Genomic DNA, 24,205 nt, shown 5'->3' with positions numbered 1-24,205 from the left:
TTATGAATAGTCGAATCCTGATGACCTGCCAACTTTTACTGCTCCATAACATAACCTTGGGTGGAAACTTTTCCAAAATATGCTCTGTTCAAGTTTTACAATCTGTTATATTGCTGTATGAAATCATGTCAATTTTGTCCCACATATTTCAAAGTTTTTATTTCTGTGACTTAAGCTTATGACACCTATCATTGAACCATCCAATATAATAAAATTATTTACTTACTATTGCTATATAAAGCTACTGGCCAGTTGCCACTTCTGATTATCGATTTCACTGTCAAAGGAGTTTCTAATCCATAGCTAACATCGTAATAAATTCTAAAGTTTGGCGCCACAAGGCTGTACTTGCCCAAGAAACACCACTGGAAGTGGTGTCCCTACAATCGTAGTGGTTAAGATATTACGGAATACGGGTTTGCCCAATTCCAGAAGAAATAGTATGCATAATGAAACCATAGAAAAAAAAGCTTTATTAGACATTCAGGAGAGAGAAAAAATAATCAGTAACTTGCAATAAAAAAATGATGTATTGTATTTATTAAATTAATTACATGTTAATTATATTAGTTATGTAACACTTTAATTATTAATTGTATCACCTAGTTAGGTTTTGAAATAGCTATTCAGACTTTTTGCTCTTACATCACCAGATTATGAGTGAAATGTTTAATTCATTTTATTCCTGCAAAATACAAAAAAGCTGAATTAGAAAATATATCACAAGAAAACTTAACATTAGACAATGTTTGTCTTATAATGTTGGCGTTAGAAGTAGGCAATCTTTGAAAAAAATGATAAGAACACAGTTGTATTACGCTCATCAAGTTTGTGATCAGCGTCAACTTGTGCTTGATCCGTATCCTGTTACCTGGACACGGTGTACTCCACCACGCGCAGAATGTGGTCATGCGGCCCGATGGCCCAGCGCTCTTGGTTGGTGGTGTAGGAAACGTAGAGCTTGCCATTCTTCTTATAATTGGGATGGAATGCCAGGCTTAGCAGGCCCCTTTCATCTCCGCCCTGCAGTCAGATGGCAAAGCACAAAAGATCCAGGAGTTAATTATGTCCCGCCTCGGCCTCTCCTTGGTCGTGTGGGTCCGGAATCGCCCGCTCCGTCCCCACCCTACCAACCCTCTAATCCCTCCTTTTTATTTATCCATCACATTCCCTTTGACACCCCGTGCATTCTCTCATTCTTCCTTTTCAAACCGTCGCCTGTTTCACTTCACACCTCCACCAACCTTCTTGAATATACCATTACCCGCCATTATAAACCATTTGACTCTGAGCGCAGCGGTTGGCGCCTCCTTTTACAACCCCACCCATTCCTCTTGGTTGTGCACGCTTGTCCCCGGGGATCAGGGTCTTTGCAACCGCTCACCCTGCCCCTCCCACGACGCCCCGGGGCCCTCCAAGGTGGCCCCCCATTGTGTAGTGATTTGTGTGTGTAATCTTTGGGGGATATCCGTGAATGCGGCGCTGAGTGGCTCAAAGAATTTATTAGCTCGCTCACAGTTCATAGAGAGCACAAAAGTGCATAGTGCTTCAACTGCGCACCACCCCAACCACACTGCCGACCCACTCAATCGCGCGCCTTCCCTGGTTTACACAAAATGCATGCAGAATTCACAGCTAAATGGAGGATGGGTGAACAAAACAGTGAAAGGGCTGCCAACTCCCACTATCTTGTTTAGAAAACATAAAAATTGCTTGTGTAATCTATAAACCTTCGTCTTGGTCCCAGGGGCAGTTCTACCACTTGTCACTATCCTGGTGGTCCCGCTGTCATAGTTTGCTATGATAATCAGCGATAGCGTCAAGCTTGGCCAGGCCAGGCTGCCGGGCAATTTTTGCTTCACTCTTCTTTTTATCAAAAAATCAACACAAGCATTCGAAGATTGTGTCTAGATATTTATTAAAATTGTCAAGTTACACTATGCCGTGCAAGAATGATTTCTCTCACACAAATGCAAATTTGTTGTCTGAAAGTAGATTACACATTATACTAGCTGAAAGCAGGTTTAAGTTATGGCACAGGTGAAGTAATGCAAATATGGTAATTTTGATCAAGGTGCGTGCAGACAGAATAGTGGACGTCATTTTTTTCAACACCAGCGATTCCGGGTATCACAATATCCAAGACTGTGATTTCCCTTGGCTAAATTTATAATGACAATAGTGCAAATAGGTGCTTCCAGCTAGGTTCAGACAGCTGTGCTAGTACATCTGGACAATTCAAAGCTTGTACAATTTAAATACCTTGACTACACTACTAAGTCTCTTGTTTAGATACATAACATGGTTGCAGAGAGCCACATGTGGAATCGAAATGGATGGCGTGGCACGCTGGATTGTACTCAAAGTGCCGACGAGCAGGAACCGAGACCCATACCAATAACCTTGTGGGTTACGTTGAGGTTGTGAATGCTGTTGAGATGCTAAAGAGTCAGATGAGGTAACAACTCACTGAAGACCAATAAAATAATGGGAGAGGGAAAAGGTGATTTATACTGTGCCAAATGACAGGATGTTAAATGGAGATGTCCATTTGTTGAATTCAGGGATGAAGTGACCCATATCCCTAAAATAAACCAAAGGTAACCTCAAGTCCAAAGAGGCTGTGGTCTGAGGTCAAATGAGGGGGGTGACACCCTGAATAAACAGTGTCGCAACCGAGTACACAATTTCCTCCCTTGCTAATATCTCCTCGGATTGCTCCATTGTACATCGGCCGTCCCTTAACGGGGGCCGTAAATACACTATTTGTCAGCGTACCTTCTGGCAGGCAAAGGGAAGATTGCGAATAGATCTTATCCTCTATGCGTTTTTTCTAGGAAATTCTGTTTTTAAAAAAGGAAAAATGTAATAACTAAATAAATTCATAAATGCGATTACTGAAAAAAACTCAGAAACATTGGGAAAAACAATGAAAAGGAGCGTTATTGCAGATAATTTGTCCATTCTTGCTTGTTTGAGATCTGTTGTGTCTCTGAACTCATCATTAAAAAAAGAATTTCTCATATCAAGGGAAGAAGTTGACTAATTATCATAAGAATGTTCTCCAAAATTGGAAGCGACATTTTTCTCTCAACGTACAAAAAAAGCTGCAGCTGTAAGTAAATACATTCAAGCTGAGTCTTGTCCAATCACATTAGATATGAGGGAAAAAATATCAAGCAGTTGCAGAGAGATTGTGGTGAGGATGACTGAGGATGGTGCGCATTTGTGGCATGGACAAGCGTACAGAGATCAAATTACCGGCAGAACACCCACAGCGCAGCATGGAGCCCACACCAAAGCGGCACGCCATTGTTTCACTGCCGCTTAATTGGCATATGGAAGGGACGCGGAGGGTGGGCGTCCATAGAAAGGGGGGCGGTTGTTGCGGGGTGGTAGCAGAAGGAAACACAGGGCATTACAATCACAGCATGTGCATGGAACTGATGATAAACGAGTTATCTGGGCCCTCTCTCTAGGGGGGAAAGGGTCTATATTGAAGGCAGCTCCATCCTGTTGATGTTGCTGGTAAACATCGTATCTACTGTGCGTGGCTGAAGTGGACCGGAGGGAGGAGGGTTCACAGAACGACAATTGCGGGAGCGAATCATTGTAACGATGGTTTCACCCACATCCAGTGATGATGTCGGTGATAAAAAAGCGGGAGCATGCCGAGCGTACCACAAGGGGCCATATCTATATTCAAATGCTCTGCTTGCTTTCACTCCCTGTAAACGGAGTGCCATGCGTGCGGGAGCAGACTTCCTGTCCGTGAGCGTGTTCACCCTTTTCCTCCTCATCCCCAAAATATCCCAGCAATGTCATCTCCTCATACAATCTGAAGAATGCCAGACACTTCCCATCACCCCCTTTGCCAGTGCAGCTGAAATAGTAAAGTTAAAACTCATCTACTGGACACCGTCTGAGCTAAAATTTGAAACCCTGTTATTCAGCTAAGTATTGATATAATGAGGCTACTGATACTTTTAAATATTGTAAACTCACACACGGAACAAGAATTTTAATTGATCTGACTTTTAACTAATGAAATATCTTCAGCTATTAATTGATATTAAGGATTTGTTTTGTTTTATTTTAAGATATTTTAGTGTATATATATATATATATATATATATATATGCTAATAAATAAATGCTAATAAATATATTATTTTTTTCCCATTGGCAGAGATTTTTGACAATTTTAAGAACATTTTTTTTAAGGTACTTTATTATTTCCAAGAAAATAAGAACATTTTTATTGGAAGAAATAAAGGAACTATTCTTATCTACCAGAGGACTTTTTCTTATTTTGAGTACTTTTCTAATAGTGAATGGAATATTAAAAAATAAGCAAAATTATCTCCCATCTGCTGAATAAGAAAATACAGCTTATTTTTTCAAAATCGTGTTCTAATTTTAATTAAGAAGCAAAATGAAATATCTTTAAAAAAGAAAAATGTACTTGAGATAAGCTAAATTTCCTGCCAATGCGGTAATATATTTTTTTGCCCTGTAGTAAAACATAAAACGTACTTAAAATGAAGAAAATTAGCTGATATTGTGAAAACATATCTTTTATGATTTTAATATTCATTTTTACCAAGATTGATAAAAACATCTGTTATAGTAGAAAGTTTTGTTTATTTCATGAATGATTTTTATTCCTGTCCTGGTGAAAACAAAATAAAATTATCAAAGAAAATTACACTTACATAAGCAAAATGTTCTGCTAATGGGGAAATGTTTTTAGAGTATAAAGCCACACCACTTGAAAGAACGCATCCAACACAACAATACTAGAGAACGTATTCCTGTACAGTGCCTTTTTTAATATCTTTTCTTATGTTTTTGTATTATGCAATACGTCTCTCTCTTCATTAAAGATTAAGCCTGCCAACACATCCACAAAAACTCAGAATAAACCAACAATTTTAGCTTCTTTTTCACTATATTTAGCCAGATCATACCCCTTTTTGGGTGGTATACAACTGTAATGCTTGAGGAACAATGTGGGATAGATTAGGTGGGTCATTAAGCCATCTTGTGAGAGCCAAGGGTGCACACAATGCGAGCTGTATGTACAGTTAATTAGCAGAAAATAGCGCAATGATTGGCCGCCATCATGTTTGATGAATGGTCGCTTGTTAGGCATAACAATATAATTGGAGCGCTAATAGTGAGCAGGCACCCCCCGGGGATGTTCTTCGTGATTCCTTGCAATTCCTCCTTACCTTCAGTCCACTCTGTACTAGCTTGTGGATGTCTAAGAAGGGTTCCTTAAGCAGCTGAAGGTCATGGGTAAGTATCCGGACAAACCCCTCCCGTTCCAAGACAAAAAGGCGCTGGGAACCGTCGCCGCAGTGCACCACGGACACCGGCTGCCGCAGACCACTCAACACCTCCTGGGCACAGTAGCAGTTGTGTTTGTGTTTCCTGGGCAATGGCGGAGATACAAGAAGATCAGAGAGGGGAGAAGATGAAGGGAAAGAAAAACCTGTCGTGGGACAATCTAAAGCAGTAGTCTATATTGGATGTTTATTTTTAATGTAAAGTAAAGAACAACACGCTGTATTTCTCAATGCTCTTTGTACAGTACTACTTCTTTTCATGAATACCTCTAAACACGAGAATATTGGCAAATGAATTATCTAAAAAAACAAAAATCTTGCTTGTTACACGAAAGAAAATCCAGTTTACGAGCAGTCTCAGAGGTACCACTAGAGACTGCTCAAGACCACTTGAGACCGCTCGAAACCGCTCATCACTCATGACAGCGTACCGCCAGCATCAGTTCATCCCGTTTGCGGATGCAAATTACTCTAGGCTAAAAAAGAAAATAAATGTGCTGAAAAATTATTTTGGGTATTCGTCCATTTAAAGTTAAAGTAACTTTATTAAAAGTACACAATAAGTGCATACATATTATTGACAGTCTCTTGACCTTATACCTGTTAACATCCTCTAATTTGCTACACTTATTAGGAAATGCAAGTGTTTTTTTCTACTTCACTCATATTCCCAAAACAATTGTGTTATTCAGAAGACCTTGTCTGGACTAGTGCAATTGATGATTGGAATAGCCTCGTTATTAAGCGATAACAAAGCTTAAAAACACAATGCGGCACCTAATCACAGCAAAACAGACTATGTAGAATACGCAACAATTTTAGCAATCTAAGATGACGTTGTCATCCGCTACCAGAGACAGAGACAATCCAGATTAGAGCTGAAATGAGCAGGATGAGATCGGTCTTTTTAAAAAAATGTTATACAGCGTACACAATGTAATATCAAAATAATTTCGTTAATTTCATCTTGTTTATCTTATTACAGTATTTTGTGAGTTTTATTACTATTTTAGTGATCAAGAAGATGTGTTTTATGACTAGTTAGGATTCACTTTTGGGAGAACGGTAGCAGACCAATTAGTTTTTAATCATGTTTTAAGTAAAAAAAAATTGCTCATTAGATGAGCAATTCAAGCTACGAGCACGATTCTGGAACAAATTAAGCTCGTAAGAAGATTTACCACTGTACTTGGAGATACTCCTTTTTGAGTACCGACTTTGTCTATATTGTAACTGTCTGGCTTCAATTTGTGATTTACATGCATTAATAAAGAGTATATAATATTTAGAAACTTGGAGTGGCTCTCCAATTTTGTTGTACATGCAACAATAACAATAAATAATTTCTTCTACATTTTTCAAATTAGTCCCAGACGGCAATTTCACTTACAGAAATGAAATTGTGCAGACATGTGTGTGTCAACAAGAAACACAAAAATTAGTCAATGTCCCGAATTAAAACTATACAAAAAAATTGTCATTTTTAATGCATTTTGGAATGGGGATAGGAGAAACCACTATTAAGGAATTTGCCTTAACTAGCGCCAAATAAGTAGCAGTTATCCTCAACAGATTTTATTAAATCTAAAAAAAAACCACAACCCCCAGTTCCTAACATAACAATAAATGCAGCCGTGCCTGTTTCTGCTCTGTGTTAGTTACTTGAACTGTCCTTGGTTTTGAAAAACAGAAAATGTTGCCTAGTGAGGTAGAAAGTACAGCATGGTCTTTTGGCCAGAATGACATTTAAATAAAAGGCCTTGCTTGAGGCAACATGACAAATTCACTGCGTGCATGAAAGAAACCTCTTTTCGAAACAAAGTTTAGCACCTGACTTAGCTTGTTGCAATGACGCAATCATGGTTTTAATGCCTAAAACCAACCCCCAAAAGAAAACAAACTATAACCACAAACCTGCTGATATCTTCTATTTTTTCATCCCCCAAGTAGTTGGAATCTTGGCCCTGTGCTTGCTTTCGTTGAAAATCTGGAAAGCAAAGGCCAGCATCTCGTTTGCCATAGTACTGGCAGAACTCATCCACGTCAGCCTGGAACAGTTCTGTGCAGAAAACATAAAAAGCCTAATGAAACACGAGTAAGTAGGTTTTATACAGTATATGGAGCAGAGCAAAACTGAAATGGCGTATGATTTTGGCATCCGTTGGAGATGAAGGAAAAGACAAGTGTGATGGTCAGGAAAGGAAAACAGATCCGATATGAATGTGCTGGGTCAAACCAAACCACAAGGCGCACGAGAAACAGCTGGCCAAACCAAATGCGGACAGTGTTTCAGGCTAAAACTCCAAGAAGAGTGACTATAACTTATTCTGACAGGATTTTGGCGATTGAACATATTCTTTTGTATATTGAATAATAAATGGTCGAACTTGTGAACAACATTTATTGACAATGTACACCAGCTGTCAGTATGATATGATTGCAATGCGGCATCGCCTGCTGGGTGAGGGAAAAACAAAGACCTTTTCGAGATTGGAAAACCTCAGGAACTCGGGGAAATGTTTGGCCTTCAGTATATAATAAACAGGACGGAGTGTGTTTAGAATATTAATTTTACCTTTAAAACAAAACTATCATGTATCAGACTGGGAGGTCGATGGAGATCTGTACGCTCAACTCGCCTTAAAACCAAATACTAAACAGTCAAACATGGGACGTCCAATGATGTTGCTTGACCATAAGAAGAGCACATTACGGTACTACAAAAAAAAACATTTGTAAAATTTTTCTAGACAAACCTTTTCAAAATTTCCATCCTCCACAAGCGCTAGAAGCTCCCTTTGGTCAAAGCCAAAGGACAGAAAGACACAAGGAGGAAAGCAAATCAAGCCATGATAAAAACACAAACAAGGTGCTACCTCGACCCCTTCGTTTCATCTGCCAAGAGTCAAGGGCTGACCGCAGCAAAAATTGGAGGTGATAGGATATCCCCCTTCAACATCTAAACACAAAACGGTGATCAAAAGAACACAAAAACACCGGGCTGGCTATACCACCCACCCGCTTGTGTCCGCAGTTATCTTAGGCACGCTGGTGTGGGAGATCAGATCGAGGAAGGGAGTGCAATGGTGGGAGGGAATAGTAGCTGTAGGAAGTTGAAGTAAGACCAAATGGATGTTTCACACGGCACAGGTACGACATTTGCAATTATTTGGCTTGATCTTAAACTGCAAAAAAAGGATCTTAGACCATTGGCAGAAGATTTTGCTTATTTTAAGTGTCATTTTCTTGTTTAAAGATGTTGACTCGTTTTTTTGAGTTTAATAAGCACTGTTATTCGCAAAATAAAAAAATTCAAGGATTTTGTTATTTGTCCAATCCTGGTAGAAAATATCCCTTAAAACGAGCTCATTTCCTGCCATCTGCTAGATAAGAGTATTTAGGTTATTGTCAGGATGTTTTTCAGATTTTTTTAAAGATAAATGATAAGAGTATACAAAAATTACATTCTTACACTATCAGATAAAGGTTTTTCTCAGGTTAAATACAATAGACTTTTTTCTCATTTTAAGATACTTTTTATCTTTCTTAAAAGAGAAGAAGAAATATGCTTAAAATTTGCAAAATTGTCTTATTTAGCACATGGTAGGCCCTTTTGTTTATTTCAAGGCATATATTCTCCTACAATTAAATAAAACACAAAGAACACAAAACTATCTGATCTAGCCGATAAAAGATTGTATAAATGTATACAATTTAAAGTATGTTTTCTAATTTTACTAAAAAAAAAAAATCAATGTAACCTGCTTAAATTGGAAAAATTAACTGACAGTAAGAACAATTCTAGGGTCAGATTTTAGTTTTTGCGGTATAACAGTCAATGTAGCTATAGGTGCTTTACATTGACGTTTAGTAGACTAAACCAACTATTACTTTTTTGTGCTAATTTTCCTAATTTAAACAATTTAATTACAATTTTATTCTGAACTTTGTTAGGCTGACAAAGTGATAATCTCATCTTTCAATTTGTGGAAGCATTATTAATATGCACACAGAAATGAAGTCCTCATAAATTTATATTAATAATATTTTCATCATGACCTAATATGATGTTCTACAACCAACTCAAAATGTGGCTGATGCAGCCCTGAAACACTTGCGGAGGTTTTTAAATATATATATTTATGAGTACATCTAAATTAATGTGGGAAAAAAGTTTAAAAAATCGATCGATTGAGCTGGCATGATGGTAAGAGAGAGGGAAAGAGTGGAAGGGAGATATAGAGAGGGGGAAGAGAGAGAGAGACAGAGACTTGTCCATATTCGTGGCTTGCCGGCACTGAAGCTCCCATCTGGTTATCTTCCAAAGGCAACCTGGGTGGCCCGGCCTAAGTACTTGACATCTTGATGCACTTCAGCAGTTTTACATACACACTGGCTTTGTAGAAAAATAAATGTGTCATTCGTCACCACATATGCTGATCTGTGGCAGCGGGGGCCTGCGGAGAAGGAGCACAACACGAGGTGGGAGAAAAGGGAGGGGGCGTTGCTCGTCTTTTCAGACTTTTTGCTTCTTCTTTCACTTTGACTCCCTGAGCCCACATGTGTCTCAGCTCCCGGGCAGTAAGCTCCAAGCAGACGGCGCACCTCAGCTACGCGCCGTGAGCTAATATCGCGGCATATGCCTGCCAGCACGGACCAGGATGGGTTATGTTGAAATGTTCTGTTGCAGCGCATGCAGGCAAGGTGTTTGGTCACATTTTGGAACGTGTTCCCTGTGTTTTTGCATCTCCTCAAAGAGTTATTTTGCGATGACAAAAGAAGCAGTTGAATGGTGTCTGCTTTCTGTAGGGTCAAAATTTTGAGCATTTGCATACCAGTCATTACAACTGCTTTAGACATTAGACTACCACTTTTTGCTCCTTAAAAACACCAACCAGTTTTCAAGAAATACATCAGTCATCGTGTTTAATGGGGACAACAACTGCCCGCGAAAAGTGAAAATATCCGAAGTAGCATCACCCCTTCATATAAGCCCCCAATGGGCAAACTTATCTCAAGATGACATCATTACCGTCTGTAATGTTTACGAATTTAACAAAATAACAACTACAGATTACAATTGAAAAAGAGAATACAGGATTTCAGTTGAATCAGTGGACCGAATTGTCTTCGTACAAAGGTACCAAAAATTGTAGGGCTTCTCTTCTCAGAGTAAGAAAACAATTAAGTGAGCGTCTGGCTAGTTACATGCTAGCATCGGGGCTCCTCGGATTTCGACAGGTCCTTGCGATGTTTAAAACATAACTGTTCCAAATGTAGCGGTTTCCCACGAGTTGTAGCTCCAGGTCATTCGTTTCCTGGGTAATGGATTTGGTGTTTGTGACTAGCCAGAGAGTTGTTAGCCTAGTTATAGCACCATGCTGGACCTGCCGCCTCGCTATTGCTTTCTCTCCAGATGCCGCCTCAGTAGATTCCCGTATGCGATAAAAATCCACGGAGAACCTGCTTGTGATCACCATTTCTTTCCTCAGAGTCTGATTTGATTGATGATTTTATTTTCAATGTACTAGCCGCTAAAAGCTAGCTGGCACCATTTGTTTTACCTGGACCCATTGACTTGAGCGCTCTCCCACCCCAGCTGTTTGATTGACAGCATACACCAGCCTATCAGAGCAACGCACACAGACAGTCACGCGCACCCAATACACACACACACACACAATCTGCCCCGTGCAGCATTTGCTGTGTGCTCTCCGTTGACCATAATGAACCATACATTGATATCAATGACAATTAAGACAATTAAATTGAAAATATGCAAAGCAGTGAACCAGCAATAGCCAAAGCGCAAAGTAGCGATAGGTCTCTGTACTACTTTTTCAAATCAAAACAACAGAAAAAAATCTCTACTTGAGACTACTATCCAGTCTATGACTGCTTTATTTTAAAGTGGGACTAAGTGCATGAATACACGGTTCCAATGATCGCATTTTGACTTTGGTAAAAGTTTGCCATTACTGTTTTTAAACAAGCACATGTTGTTGCTTTTGTATATTCTGGAGATTGATTGCGTTTTGCTTGTAAAATATGGTATGCGATAAAATAAACTTATTTTTAATGTCAAAAGGTTGGCATGTATGTAGTAGTCTTTACGATTTTTCTCCCCAATCTGTTTTAAATGACATTGATTTATTTGAGTGTTTATTTCTGTGATTATTTTTTTTAGATAAATCTAAAAATTACGACAAATACAATTTTAAAATACCAAACTTTACCATTCATGTACATTTTAAATGTTTACGGACACATGCGTGTCTTTTCCAAACATATAACCCAAATAACAAAAATTATCTTCATATTCCTGTATTTCAACTACATTTCTTTATTAGAATTGTTTTCAGCAATACATTATCGACAGCTCATTTTTGGTACTTCATTTTTGAATAATTCATTGATGATTTTGCAACAAATAACAACATAAAGACTTTTTTAGTTGTTTGAAAATTGTACTACAGCATAGCTCAGGAGGTAGAGCGCTCGTCTGGGGATCAAGAGATCAGCGGTTCGAATCCCGGCTCCTCTGTAGTAAAAGTGTCCTTGGGTAAGACACTGAACCCCTAATGCCCCCAATAAGCAGGTTGGCGCCTTGCATGGCTGCACGGTCGCTATTGGGGTGTGAGTGTGTGTGAATAGGTAATTGTGAAGCACATTGAGTGCTTTGGGAAGTCTTCATTGACTTGAAAAGCGCTATATAAATGCAGATCATTTCATTACATATTGGTGACAACAGTTAATAATAGCTTAATAACATATTAGCATCGATTAGCCCTGTGATGGTGTGGCGATAAACCGGTAAGTTTAAATATTATTTAGCAAACCTTTGTGTAACAACTGTTGTCACCAGTGCTGCTTATTGGTTACCACAGAAGCAACTAAAACTGACTTTGAGAGGCAAGGTTTCTAGCTAACCAGCCGCAGAGCTACGTCCATGATTTCATACTGATACGTGATGATGTCAACAGACGTTATTCTGATTGATTGGTCGGTCGAGTCAAACCCTTTCGTCAGACGGCGTTCTAACAAACTGACTCGCTATCTCCAAGTTAATCTACCGCATATGTCATTCATTACATCCTCTAAGGAAAATTTCCTGCATTAGCGTAACAACGGTACACATAGCAACTGTCCATAACAAAATATAGAACCTCGAACTAAAACTAAAATGCCTGGCATCTGAAATTTACAAAAAAATGTACCGGTAACCAGTTTTCATTTTATAAAAAAAAATTACATTTAAATACCACTGTCGAAAAGATTTAGCTCACTTTCCAGATGATTTGATTTATTTTAAGAATGTCCTCTCACTGTGATTGTTTTCTTCCATGACTGACTTTTTGAGCTTGTGTTGATTTTTGTTACCGCTCATCAAAATAGTTTGTATCCAAACCCAAATAGAACTTTTTTCCCAGGCTGATGTCAGAAGGTAACACAAACGCGAGTGTGTGGGGTTGCAAAAATCAAAGTCGGCACAAAAATTTATGTTTTTGATACTAATGAAAATAAGCTTGCACCCAAAAAACGATGCAAGGGAGTAAGAGGATGCATAGAGAAGCGAAAAAAGGGAGGACAAGCCACCAAACAAACGAGGGGTGGTCGACAACAAATGGAGGTGAGGCCAGATGAAGTAAAACACTGACTAAATAAATCCTAGAGGAACATCTAACCGACTGTGAGAGAAGGAAAAGATTGCGATTCGGAGACTGTGTGTCGGGACTGTTTACCGGGTGCGTGTCCCCGGCAGGTGTAGTACAATTCGCGGCAGAAATCCTGGCAGAGCTGGGGCAGGTCGGGCTCCCTGTGTGGCATCCTACCAGGATCCAACGGGTGGAACAACACCTGCGCGTTGGGGGAGCAACGTGCACACTTGATCTCCTCCAGCAGACGGCCACATTCTGTGTTGTTGGTGGAGAAGATCTGGGGACCACACACACACGTACACAGGGACCTGATTAATGTTTGGTGATGATTAAACATGTTACAGTGGAAAAAGAGACGTGCGTTTGCTTGCTTCAGTACATTCTGTTCCAGATAAATATAGGCATAAGAAGAAGTTAAGCGTCTGTATATTTAGAGAAGGACCATATTTTCAGGATTATAAGGCACTTCCTAAATTCGCCAGGAATTTGAAAGTATGCGTTAAAACCCGGTGTGCCTTATATACCCCAGAATATGGTGGATAAGATTGGAAGGGATCGCCTCATGTGCAGTCCTTTGTCAAGGTTTCTTAAATGTCCTCATTTTGAGGTTTTTGAGTTTTACCTTGCCCTCATATAGGTTTTAGGATCAAGGGATGGTGTCATAATAGTCTGTGGTTTGCAATAATCTGTGGTCTGTGCAGCCCTTTGAGACTCCCTGTGATAAAGGGCTATACAAATAAACATGACTTGACAATATACATTGTTTGCAACACGATTCTAACCAGGATCATGGAACCAATAGTACAGATGACCTACTAAAGTATTAGAGCCTGTTTCATTATCACACATTTTCAACTCAAAGTGCCAGAAACACTGATTTGCACAGTACATTTTGATAGGTTAAACAGTCTCTTCACTTTTTCACCTGTGCGTCAATAACGTTGTGAACCACAAAAACGGAATACAGAAAGTCTGTCAACAGAATACTGTACTATACAAGCTTTAAGTATATATGCATACTGAGAGGTTATTTACACACAGGTGAAGAAGTGGAGAGAAAAATGCACGATGCATATCACGGTTTCTGGCACTGTGAGTAAAAATAGTGGGATAATGAGATAAGCTTGGATGCCTTTTCCTTTGTCATTAGTACAATTGGTGGTCTAGGGTCGAAATGGCGACGCCCTCACCGCCGTGATTTCTGGATTTGATTTCCGTTGGCAATTTTAAACAGCAATATTCTTATGAACTGATTAACCAAAGCATTATTATATGCCGCAGACATATAAAGAGCCTACAAATAAACATGGTAGCTCTTAATGTAGTTTCAATTTAATGCACCTCATAGTTTGTTGTGGCTTATGTGTAAAAAATATTTGACAAGACTATTCTGGGGGTGTACCATAAAGTGAGGAAAATACGGTATTTGCCTATATTGTCACTCTGCAGGTTCCATACTATGAATGTATGTAAGTTAGTTTTCCACACATGCTTGATTAAGTGGAAATTAGTAAACAGGTTCCGCATGATTACGATGTTAAACGGTATGACTCAAAAATGAAATATTTTGATGCTAATCAAAACACTGGTCATCTCAACTAAAACCATTGTACTTTAAAGGTGGGTTAAGGAGAACCTTATTTCACGGATGAATGCGCTGCTTGACTTGCTACTGGATAGTTTAGATGATTAAAGTCCTTGATGGGTGGTGGTTGGCTAGCATGTCCCAATATGGCTGTAATGTCAGTATGGAAGCTGGAGTGAGGTTTTAAGGCTACATTAATAAGGAGCGGTATGATAAGTCCCTTTAGAATGTCAGAAGGTGTCAAGATGAGCTTCTTAGTTCCCTGGTGTTATATAAAAAAGAACATATCTTCCACTTTAAAACAAATATATCAGGCTTCATGGATGAACATGAATTATATTAACTATAGTTGTAAACTTCACATCTTAAAATTAAGACAATTTTGAAATAGATTGAGGCATCCATAAAACAATTTTAATTAAGCACAGACGATGTGTCTAAAAATTAAAATCTCTAGTTGCTCAAATTGATGCTCTGACCAAATTACTCAACTTTTTTGTCATCAAGTTAAAAAGAAAATCAAAATTGCAATTAAACACATTTCACTTTGTGCAAAACAGAATAAAATATGTAATAAAAATGCCACAGACTATCAAAAGAACCAATCGGGTTTAACCAATAGCTACAGAACATACCTTTTTAAGTGGACAAAAATGAAAAAGCTCAAAACACAGTCAAGGTACATCAAAACACAAACAGTAAAATCAGAGCAAAGAAATGCAACCTTAACTTTAGTGGGATTGCTAGTAACCCAAGAGTTAATCCGAAAAAGAAATGAACCTGATTATTTATGTAATAAATCAACTGCAATAAAACACAACGTAATCTGGTTCGGGTCAAGAGGAGTTGCCGCTTGGGCAAGCAGTGGAGGAGGCAGAGGCAGGCTGGCAGCACTTTGCTCTGTGTGAGGTCCATGTCCAAACACAAATGTAGAGATAGACAGGCACACCGTTCCCTGTCTTTGGTATCAACAAATTAGCGGTCTGTCCAAGTCAATCAGCAGTGAGTACCGAAAGCCAGCATAAAGACAATTGACACTTTTTCTTGATTGCAGAAAAAACTGCCCCTGAAGGATAAAGATGATCCGATTGGAAGCTGTGTTTACCCGAAAAAGGTAGCAAGAAGCACCGGTGCCAAGCTGATTATGTATACGTATGTGGAGAATTGTGAACAGTCCAACACCACCCGGTGTGAATGGCAACATGTTTGTACAATCTGAAAGGCAGCATAACCTCTAGTTTAAGGGTCGGCAACCCCAAATCTTGAAAGCGCCATGACGAACCTAAAAACAACAAAACAAATATCTGTAAGTCTGGAACTGCCCCAAAATAAAAGCTTTATTATAAAGCGTTGTTTTAACTAAAATGAAAAGGGGGATTCAAACATAAAAGTTAACCTTTTAATATTTATTCCAGATAGTCCCTGAAAATTGGAAAAATTATTATGTCATGTTTGTCTTCCTATAGAAATCCATCTTCAAATTATCCTGTAGTTTCCTTTCCCATATATTTATTTTCAATTCATTCCTGAAAGCGATCCAGGGATCCACACTAAAGCGCCGTACGCGCCTCTCGATGCACAAGTTTCTGACCCCCACTTTGTTATTCATGATAATGATTTTGGCCAGCTAATCCAACCAGTTTTGAAGTCAAGTCAAGTCATGTGTATTTGTATAGCCCTTAATCACAAAGAGTCTCAAAGAGCTGCACAGACTACAGATTATTGCAAACCACAGACTATTATTACACCATCCCCTGATCTAAAACCTACATGAGGGCAAGGGAAAACTCAAAAACCTCTACAGGAGGAAAATGAAGAAACTTTGAGCAGGGACCTCACATGAGGTAATCCCCCTTCCAGGATGACCAGGCGTGCTTTAGAAAATGTTTTACGGTGGAAAATGATATAGTTTGTGAAGAAGGGTATACATGACACAAACATTCTTAACGTTTTCCAATGAATATAGTTATATACAGGGTTGGGTAGGGTTACTTTAAAATGATTACTGAATATGAAACTAAATACGAATAAAATTATGACTCACAACACGAGGTAAGCTTTCTCTCCTGGCTTTGATCTCTTTGATCTCCGGCAAAACTAACATAAAATGCGACAAAAACAAAATGAAAATAAATCCAAACAGCTTGCCAGCATCATTTTTGCCGTTCCATGTATTCCGTTACTCCCCAAGCCTGCACAAAGTTTAGTAATTGTATTCATATTTAGTTTCTTTTGTCTTTTATTAGCATATTTGGTATTGGAGTAATCCAAAAGTAATTGAAAGTAATCAAGTTAAAGTAACCCTACCCAACCCCTGGTTATATACCATGTATATCTACAGTATGTGCTGCCTTCCTTTTAAGGCTTGTATAAAACTTTTAATATTTTGCGGCTCCACACATTGTTTTGCGTTTTTTTTTTAGGCCCAACGTGGGTTGTTCAACATTTTTGGGTTGCCAACCCCTGCTCTAACCAATGATTTAAAATAAAACATAAATAATTGCCTGTACAGTCAAGTGTAAGTCAATCGAAAGGATATACAAATAATACTCTTTTTGGGCCACTTGTAGTCCAAATATGGGGTTTGAGTTTGTAAATGATCAATTTTCAAGCAGTATCCACCAGTTTTAATCCATCTCCGAAAGCAGCCATTTTAAGAGATGACATCAATGTTGCTCAGGCTTCAGCTAATTACCAATTATGGCTAGGCTCCCGAAGCCAGGTGACCCGTGATTGGTCGTGAAACTGGGAATTACGCTCATTTCAAAATAGCTACCGCAAATATGGATAAAAACTGTAGGATTTTTTTACAAAATGCACAATATTAATCCAAATACGGCATTTAGACAAGTGTGGCCTATAAACATATCATTGTAAGGAAGTCGTCCTTCAATAAACACAAAAGCATGTTTTGAATCCAAGCAATTGTTTCCATTCAATAAAAAAGACAACTCAAGCCCTGCACGTGCTCCTGCATACGCCCTGCAGCGTGGTGGGCATGCCTGCCCTCCTGCTTTAAATTGCCTAGTGACTCCGAGTGGCATGAGCTGGCAAAGAATCCACAGCGAGTAGCATTCGTGTGCTCTCAGCCATACTCCTCGTCCATATGTTGCTGGGAAAGACTCCAAAATTTTTGCCGTCCAAAGTGAAACAAGTGAGGCTTTGTGTTTGTGGCCCTTTTTTCCGGGGCGAAAAAAGTCAATGGCGCTTGTGTAGGCTCAATGCATTCAAATTTGGGAAATCTGGCACACCTGGTTCAATAATTTGAGGACAATTTTGCATTGAATAAAAACATATTTGCACGTATTTAGATGAATAAATGAATCCAGACACACATCTTTCTGTTTGAGCACAAAAACCTGGACTGCAAGGTTTTCCTCGTTGCACTTGCAAGCAAATGGAAGTACCGTATTTATCCATATATAATGCACTTATTTTTACCTAAAAAATTACTCAAAGTTTGGGTGCACATTATACACAAGGTTTTACTGTAGTATGTTACTGCATTCGTGCAATGACTGATAGGTCAAATACAATCTCAACACATTGGATGCAACAGGAATCGAACTAGGGTTGCAAGAGTGAGAGCGCCACATCTTTACCCCTTGGGCAACCAAAGATCCATATGGTATACATGAAGGCATCACATTTTATCTCACTATTACACTACTTTTATTCACGGTACCAGAGATAAATGTGAGAGAAGGGAGAAAACAAAGTTGCCTTGGAAGATGGAAGACAGAGCAAAAAGCACGACAAGGGAAACAACTCTTTGAGGTATCTAATGATGAATCAGACGTTCAAGGACATTAAATAAATAAGTTGTAAATTTTATCTAGGTATTGCTTTAAGTTAATGTTTAAAGTTAAATTATTTTAATCATGGCCACATGTATTCAACAATGTTCATCACGATTCTTAGTTTGAGCTGAGAAAAAGCGAAAGTAAATTTTATCTCAATTTTCGATAAAAAATTAGGGGTGCGTTTCCAGAATAGCTGGTTACATTTTTGGCAAGTCCATACAAATAGTGGCTTTGATTTATGTGACTTAAGTCACATAGTTGAAGACATATATTGGGGAATTTTATTTTAGATGAAATATAAATATTAACTCTGCGATTGGCTGGCAACCAGTTCAGGGTGTCCCCTGCCCACTGCCCAATGATTGCTTTGATGGGCTCCAGCACCCCCGCGACCCTACTGAGGATAAGCGGTGTAGCTAATGAGATGAGAGATGAGATGAGAAATATTAACTGTTTAATAGCTTAATATTGGAAGACATTTTAGCCTATCAAACTACCATCCTGACCTCTGAAAAGAACACTTGTCATTCAGTGGCAGCAGTGATGTAGGCAACGCTAAGCTCCAACAAAACACTTATGCTCAGGGGAATAAGTGTAAGTTAGTTTGCAAGAGAAGGGGGGGTGGACGGGGTTGTGACTCCCAAAGGCATTAACACTTGGATGGAGTTGATGACTGGGAGAGAGAAGGTGAGAGAAGGCGGGGGCCGATGTTCTCCAACTTCACCCATTAGCGAAACCAACAAACACAATGGTCTTGTTATTCTTTGGCCATAATCAGAATGGACTCCGTGTGTGGGCAGTGTAGCTGGGAGGAGAAGTCGACTCTTTCAAACCAACAGCCTCCCCCGAACTCCCTTCTCTCTTGGCCTATTTGCATGACTGGAGGAAATTAAATGATGCAATAATATGGATAGCCCTAACCTCACCCCCCAACTATCAGTCAGAGCCCCCAGAATTATTCTAGGAATGGTTCTACATTAGTCAGACTAGGGTGAGGAGGCCTTGAAGAATGACATCTCACAAATGACTTAGAAGTCACTGAGCTGCACAAAGTCTGGAAATGTTCTTTTGCCCTAAAAAAAAGTCTATTAGGACTATAGTATGAGTAGTAAGGCATGTAGAAATAACATCTGTTGTTGTTTATGTTGATTGAACTTGTGTTTGTTTTTGCTCTGTATAACACTGTTTCTCAACAAATGTGCCCTAAGCGCTTTTCTGGTGTGCCACTGTGAACCACCCAACATTATTTGATTAGTGGCAACAAATTGATTATAATATTTGGAAAAAGCTCAATGTGCAAGCCTTTAAGAAATGACTCGATGATATCACTGCTGCCTAGAGGACATGCGCACGTTTGTTGAAGAGGTTAATTTTGCAGAAGTAGCAACACAGGTGAGACAGCATGGACGAAACTTTTTGTATTAACTTTTTAGTTTAAGTTTTTTTTTTTACATGTTTGGTGTCACTAATAATTTCATTGTAAACAATGTGCACTACGTTGCTGTCAATGACAATAAAGAATATTGTAATTCTTATTAACTGTTGTGAATAAAATTTCTGTTTGTAACTTATCACATTTTGTGGAAATGTATCTCATGTAAAAATCTCTGATGTATTGTAGCGCTTAATGGTAGTTGTCATTCTCATGGCAGTATTTTCTCTTTACCCCTGATTTTATAACTGGATTACAAGTTGTAGCTAGCGCGCGCATGTGCATATTCCATGAAAAGCCTTTGCAATTTTGCATTTTTTATTTACTAATAAGAGGCCAACTTGCAGCTGAGACATTGGGGATTCTTTAAATTTACTTAAAATCTTTGATATTATTCTCTTATTGATATAGTTTAAATGAGCTGTACGGAATTTGGAACATTTTGACTCGTTGCCATCATCTACTGGCCTGTGTAATCATTGCAGCCTCAGCTCAATCATGATGTGTGTGCTCATACGTGAATTTCTTAGATGCATTCAAATATGCTCGTCTTTTTTCTCTTACTTGGGGTTGGATTTGGGACTTGAAGCAGCCTTTTCTTACTTTCACCATGTTCATGCCACTCTTACAAATAGAAGCAAAATACGCAGGGACGAGCATGATGTCAATTTCCAGCACTCCCTCTCTTACATAATGTGTTACGCCTCGGACATCTTTGTTTAAGTAATATAAATGCAGATAGGCACAGTGAATAAATAATGGTAAAGCATAAGGGCTTTCAACTCAGTTGGGTATTGCTGACACATACCTAGTAACAGAAAAAAATATTTATTACAACTTTTTTAACTACAACTAGAGCACCCTCTTTAAAACCTACCTTGACAAATGAAACATTGAAAATAAACCGGCGTCAATAATTGTATTTTTAACGTTGTTTTAGCTGAACTTACCATCCATTAACTTTTTCATTAAATCTACTTGTTTTGTTTCGAGTAACGGGATGCGTTTATGAACTTCACACATACAGCCTGTCTTTTGCCCTCCCCGTTGAATTTTATCACATTAAAAACTCTGTAAACTCAACAACATGGCAAAGGAACAGCTAAGACACAGAAAAAGTTGTTCTACAGACAAATAAATTACGTTATTTATCCGTAGCTAAGTGACGTCAGGTTAAAACAGCAGGAGGACGGAAGGGCATTCAAGAACGGCACATTTGACAAGTACGTCCCCGTGACTCATATTAGTTATTCCGCCTCACTCAACGATAGGTATAACTTATTCAAACGTGATATAAAACGTTAAAGACGCTCGATTTCACCCAACAGGTAGAAATGCTGAAATCGTTAACGTACCCGCATCACCTTCCCTTACAGTTTGCGACTTTACGTAAACAGTAGTGGGTGCACGAAAGAGCGCAGCTAGTTTTTGCTTTCACTGCATGAAAAAACTTAAAAACTCACAAAAAAACAGAGTTTACCTCGTAACCCAATTCTACTTTTGCGTGAACTTCACAGCCACGATTGAAAACAAACCGTGGGAGCGGTCGCCATTAGCAACAACTGAGCCCACAAGCTAAGCAGCAGGTAACGTAAATGTTAACAAAATAACGTAAACAAAAGCTTTTAAAACAGTTTCCCTCTAAAAAGGTCACTTTACGGTAAAACCCGAACTTACACCCACTTGAACCACAACCCCCCCCCCGAAAAAAACCCCACAATAAAACAGCATGACGAAGGTCGTAAAAAGCCCCCAAGCCATCATTGTAAAGTTTACCCTGGCATCCCTGCGGTGTGCGATCTGGTACGCAGCTCTCCGAGTTGGACAGCAAGAGATTCGAGGATAAAGCCGGTGGCAAACTTCAGCTCCGCCGCCGGTTGTGGTGGTCGTCCCGGAGCCTCCTCCGTCCAAGAGTACTTTTCTCTCCCGCTTCTTGAGGCGCTTGGGCAGGCTACCGTCGTAGCAGCGTCGCCGCCTGGCGCTCAGTTCCCCACCGCGCTCTGATCCGAATTTGGCGTCGCCGCACTCCCAAACATTGACGGCGATTGCCAGCACCAGCACAAACTGCAAGTGCTTCATTGTTTTTTTGTAAACAACTTAAAATCAGTCAAATCCAAAAAAAATGAATCCCCAATATTTCCAACAGCAGACGAATGCAGAAAAATAGAATAAAAATGAAGCAGTTTCTTCTATTAAAACGCTGTATATTTAGGGGCTTGTTAGATTTACAATGACATGCATGCTGCAGGTGTCCGTCTCCTAATAACAATAATAACTACCAGCGTTTCCCAAGAAAAGAGCAAAAAAGGTGATCATTTATCCTCAAAAGCAGAGACCTGGCGTCCTTTGCGTCTGATAATAATAATGATAATCCCTCGGTGTGTGGATGCATTTAGTGGGGCAAAAACAAGGAAAAAGACAGTAAAAGTTGCTTCTTCTGTTCTGCGAGTCCTGAGGGGCGCTCACATGGTTTGCCAGTGCGCTTTCCTCCTTCTTTTTAACCAGCGCGCGAGAAGAGCGCTGTGACGTATATGTGCGGTGGGGGCGCGCGCTGCGCACACACAAACATTCACGCACAGTCACCTGGCTGCAGGGAAAAGTGTGCACTTTTGCTCAGATGTGCACACACAAAAGTATTAGTTGACGTATTTGGATGGCAATGCAACTGCAGTATCTATGTGCAAAGACATCTATTATGTGCAAATATTGTTCTCTCAATGCATTTGTGCCGTCATTTCCCCAACCTGTAAATACATGGAAATGAGTCTTTCTAGGATCAAACTGCAGAAATCGTGTCATTGGTCCAGTGTTCATTTTATCTCTGAAAAGTGATGGGTCCCGGGGACTCGCATGCTCAAAAATCTATGGGTCCCAACAGAGATCTATGGGTCCCCAAAATTTGTCGTATTTTCCCTTACAAAATACCCAAAAAATCTTTTTTTTTTTTTTTTTCAAACATGTTTATTTATGTAGTTTAACATGTTATATTGTACATGTGTTTCCTTATATCATATATATTGTTAATGAACATTTTGTTGTGATACTGAGTTGCTCGACATGAATGAGGTTTATTATAAAAAAAAGTTCAAAATGAAGTCGCTTGGACGTTCACTGTAGAAGGAAAAAATACATGCAAATATGATTAAGTAGAATAATACATTTTCTTATTCAAATTAGTAATTCATTTTCTGCATTAAATTATTGTTGGTAATATACTGATTAAAAGGGATCACCACAAACCTGTCTTTTTTCAATTTCTCCTTTTATACTTCCTTTTTTTTCTTAACTTCTTTATACAACATAATCATTCGTAATATAATGCATCAAAGCAAGTTAGCCGTTTGAGAGACGGCTCTCCTTAATGAGTTGAGCCGAAAAAGGCGGTTCTTTAAAAAGAAACGGACTTTCACTACACAACTCGAACTGAAGATCGGCGTGCAGACGAAAACTTGAACCGCGAGACCAAAACAACAATGGCGGATCTGCCTCATGAAAAGTTTGGAGTGCGGTAAATCTTTGTTAAAAAATGATTATGACAATTTCGTGTCAAAAAAGTTGATTTGACACGATGCGTCCCCAGCAAAAGTAATGCGTCTAGGACGCAGGGATGCGGGCTAACGAGAGCACTGTCAACTCCACAGGTGATCTTAGAAGTTCACTGTCATTGAAGTTAAAACAAATAAGATGACACTTAAAGTATTTTGAATTCAAGCGTGGGATTTTGAGAGGGATTATTGTTTACCGGTGGGGTGCGTCGTTTGAGGTGGCCTTTAAAAGTTGCAAGTTAAATAGTTTCTTTATTAAGTATATGTCAACAACGCCTAACTGAGTTTTAAATGCTCTTGTACTTAGGGGCCGGTCACACAGACATTTGCGGCTGAATCACGGCTAAAATTTTGCGGTTTTTTTTTGCCCGTGGTTGCCCGGGATGGAAAATGCGCAAAATTTGACAACCCGCCGTTCGTCTGTGGTATGGCCGGAAAAAAGACGCCGGCGACTGTTCCGCTTCCTCATCGCGTCATTTTCTTGTGTGGACCACGGGTATAAAAGCTCCCGAGCCGGTGTTGTGCCCAAATCTGACTCATACGCAACAAGAACCTATTCAGATCGAGGAATGGGGGCTGGAGAGAGTGCTGGAGACTGACATCGTGCTCCTCACCACAATTTGGGGGAATTTCTATTTGTCAATATTGCATAAAAATGGTAAAAGTAAGAAAATGCCCTCTTCCAACTTAAATCCCCAAAAAGATGAATAAAGCGTGTCTGAGAAATTCACGTACTTGCACGCGCATCATGAATGAGCTGACTGAGGCTGTGATCATGACTTTAAACCATGAGATGGTGGCAGAGAGTAACAAAGTTCCTAATTCCACACAG

General features: G+C 39.3%; 1 protein-coding gene across 2 annotated transcripts in view; it reads right to left on the bottom strand.

The window, feature by feature from the left end:
• The window catches only part of hhip (hedgehog interacting protein), a 51,920-nt gene extending 29,636 nt beyond the window's left edge, over window positions 1-22,284 (bottom strand). The window contains exons 1-5 of one of the 2 annotated variants that reach the window (XM_088341773.1): window positions 21,605-22,284; window positions 13,093-13,285; window positions 7,265-7,409; window positions 5,234-5,435; window positions 872-1,023 (exon numbers count right to left, since the gene is read on the bottom strand). In XM_088341773.1, coding sequence (XP_088197899.1) covers window positions 872-1,023; window positions 5,234-5,435; window positions 7,265-7,409; window positions 13,093-13,285; window positions 21,605-21,907 — 995 coding nt within the window. In that variant the 5' untranslated portion in view covers window positions 21,908-22,284. Of the gene's footprint in view, window positions 1-871; window positions 1,024-5,233; window positions 5,436-7,264; window positions 7,410-13,092; window positions 13,286-21,308; window positions 21,393-21,604 lie in introns of those variants that run through there. The other variant, XM_088341774.1, reaches the window with a different exon arrangement.
• Window positions 22,285-24,205: the final 1,921 nt, after the last annotated feature.

Source organism: Urocampus carinirostris, chromosome 8 (assembly GCF_059441175.1).
Source record: "Urocampus carinirostris isolate Australia breed hairy pipefish chromosome 8, RoL_Ucar_1.0, whole genome shotgun sequence".
In the NCBI taxonomy this organism is placed as follows: domain Eukaryota; kingdom Metazoa; phylum Chordata; class Actinopteri; order Syngnathiformes; family Syngnathidae; genus Urocampus; species Urocampus carinirostris.
Note: the sequence above shows the minus strand (reverse complement) of the source record. Positions and strands in the feature narration are given on the sequence as shown.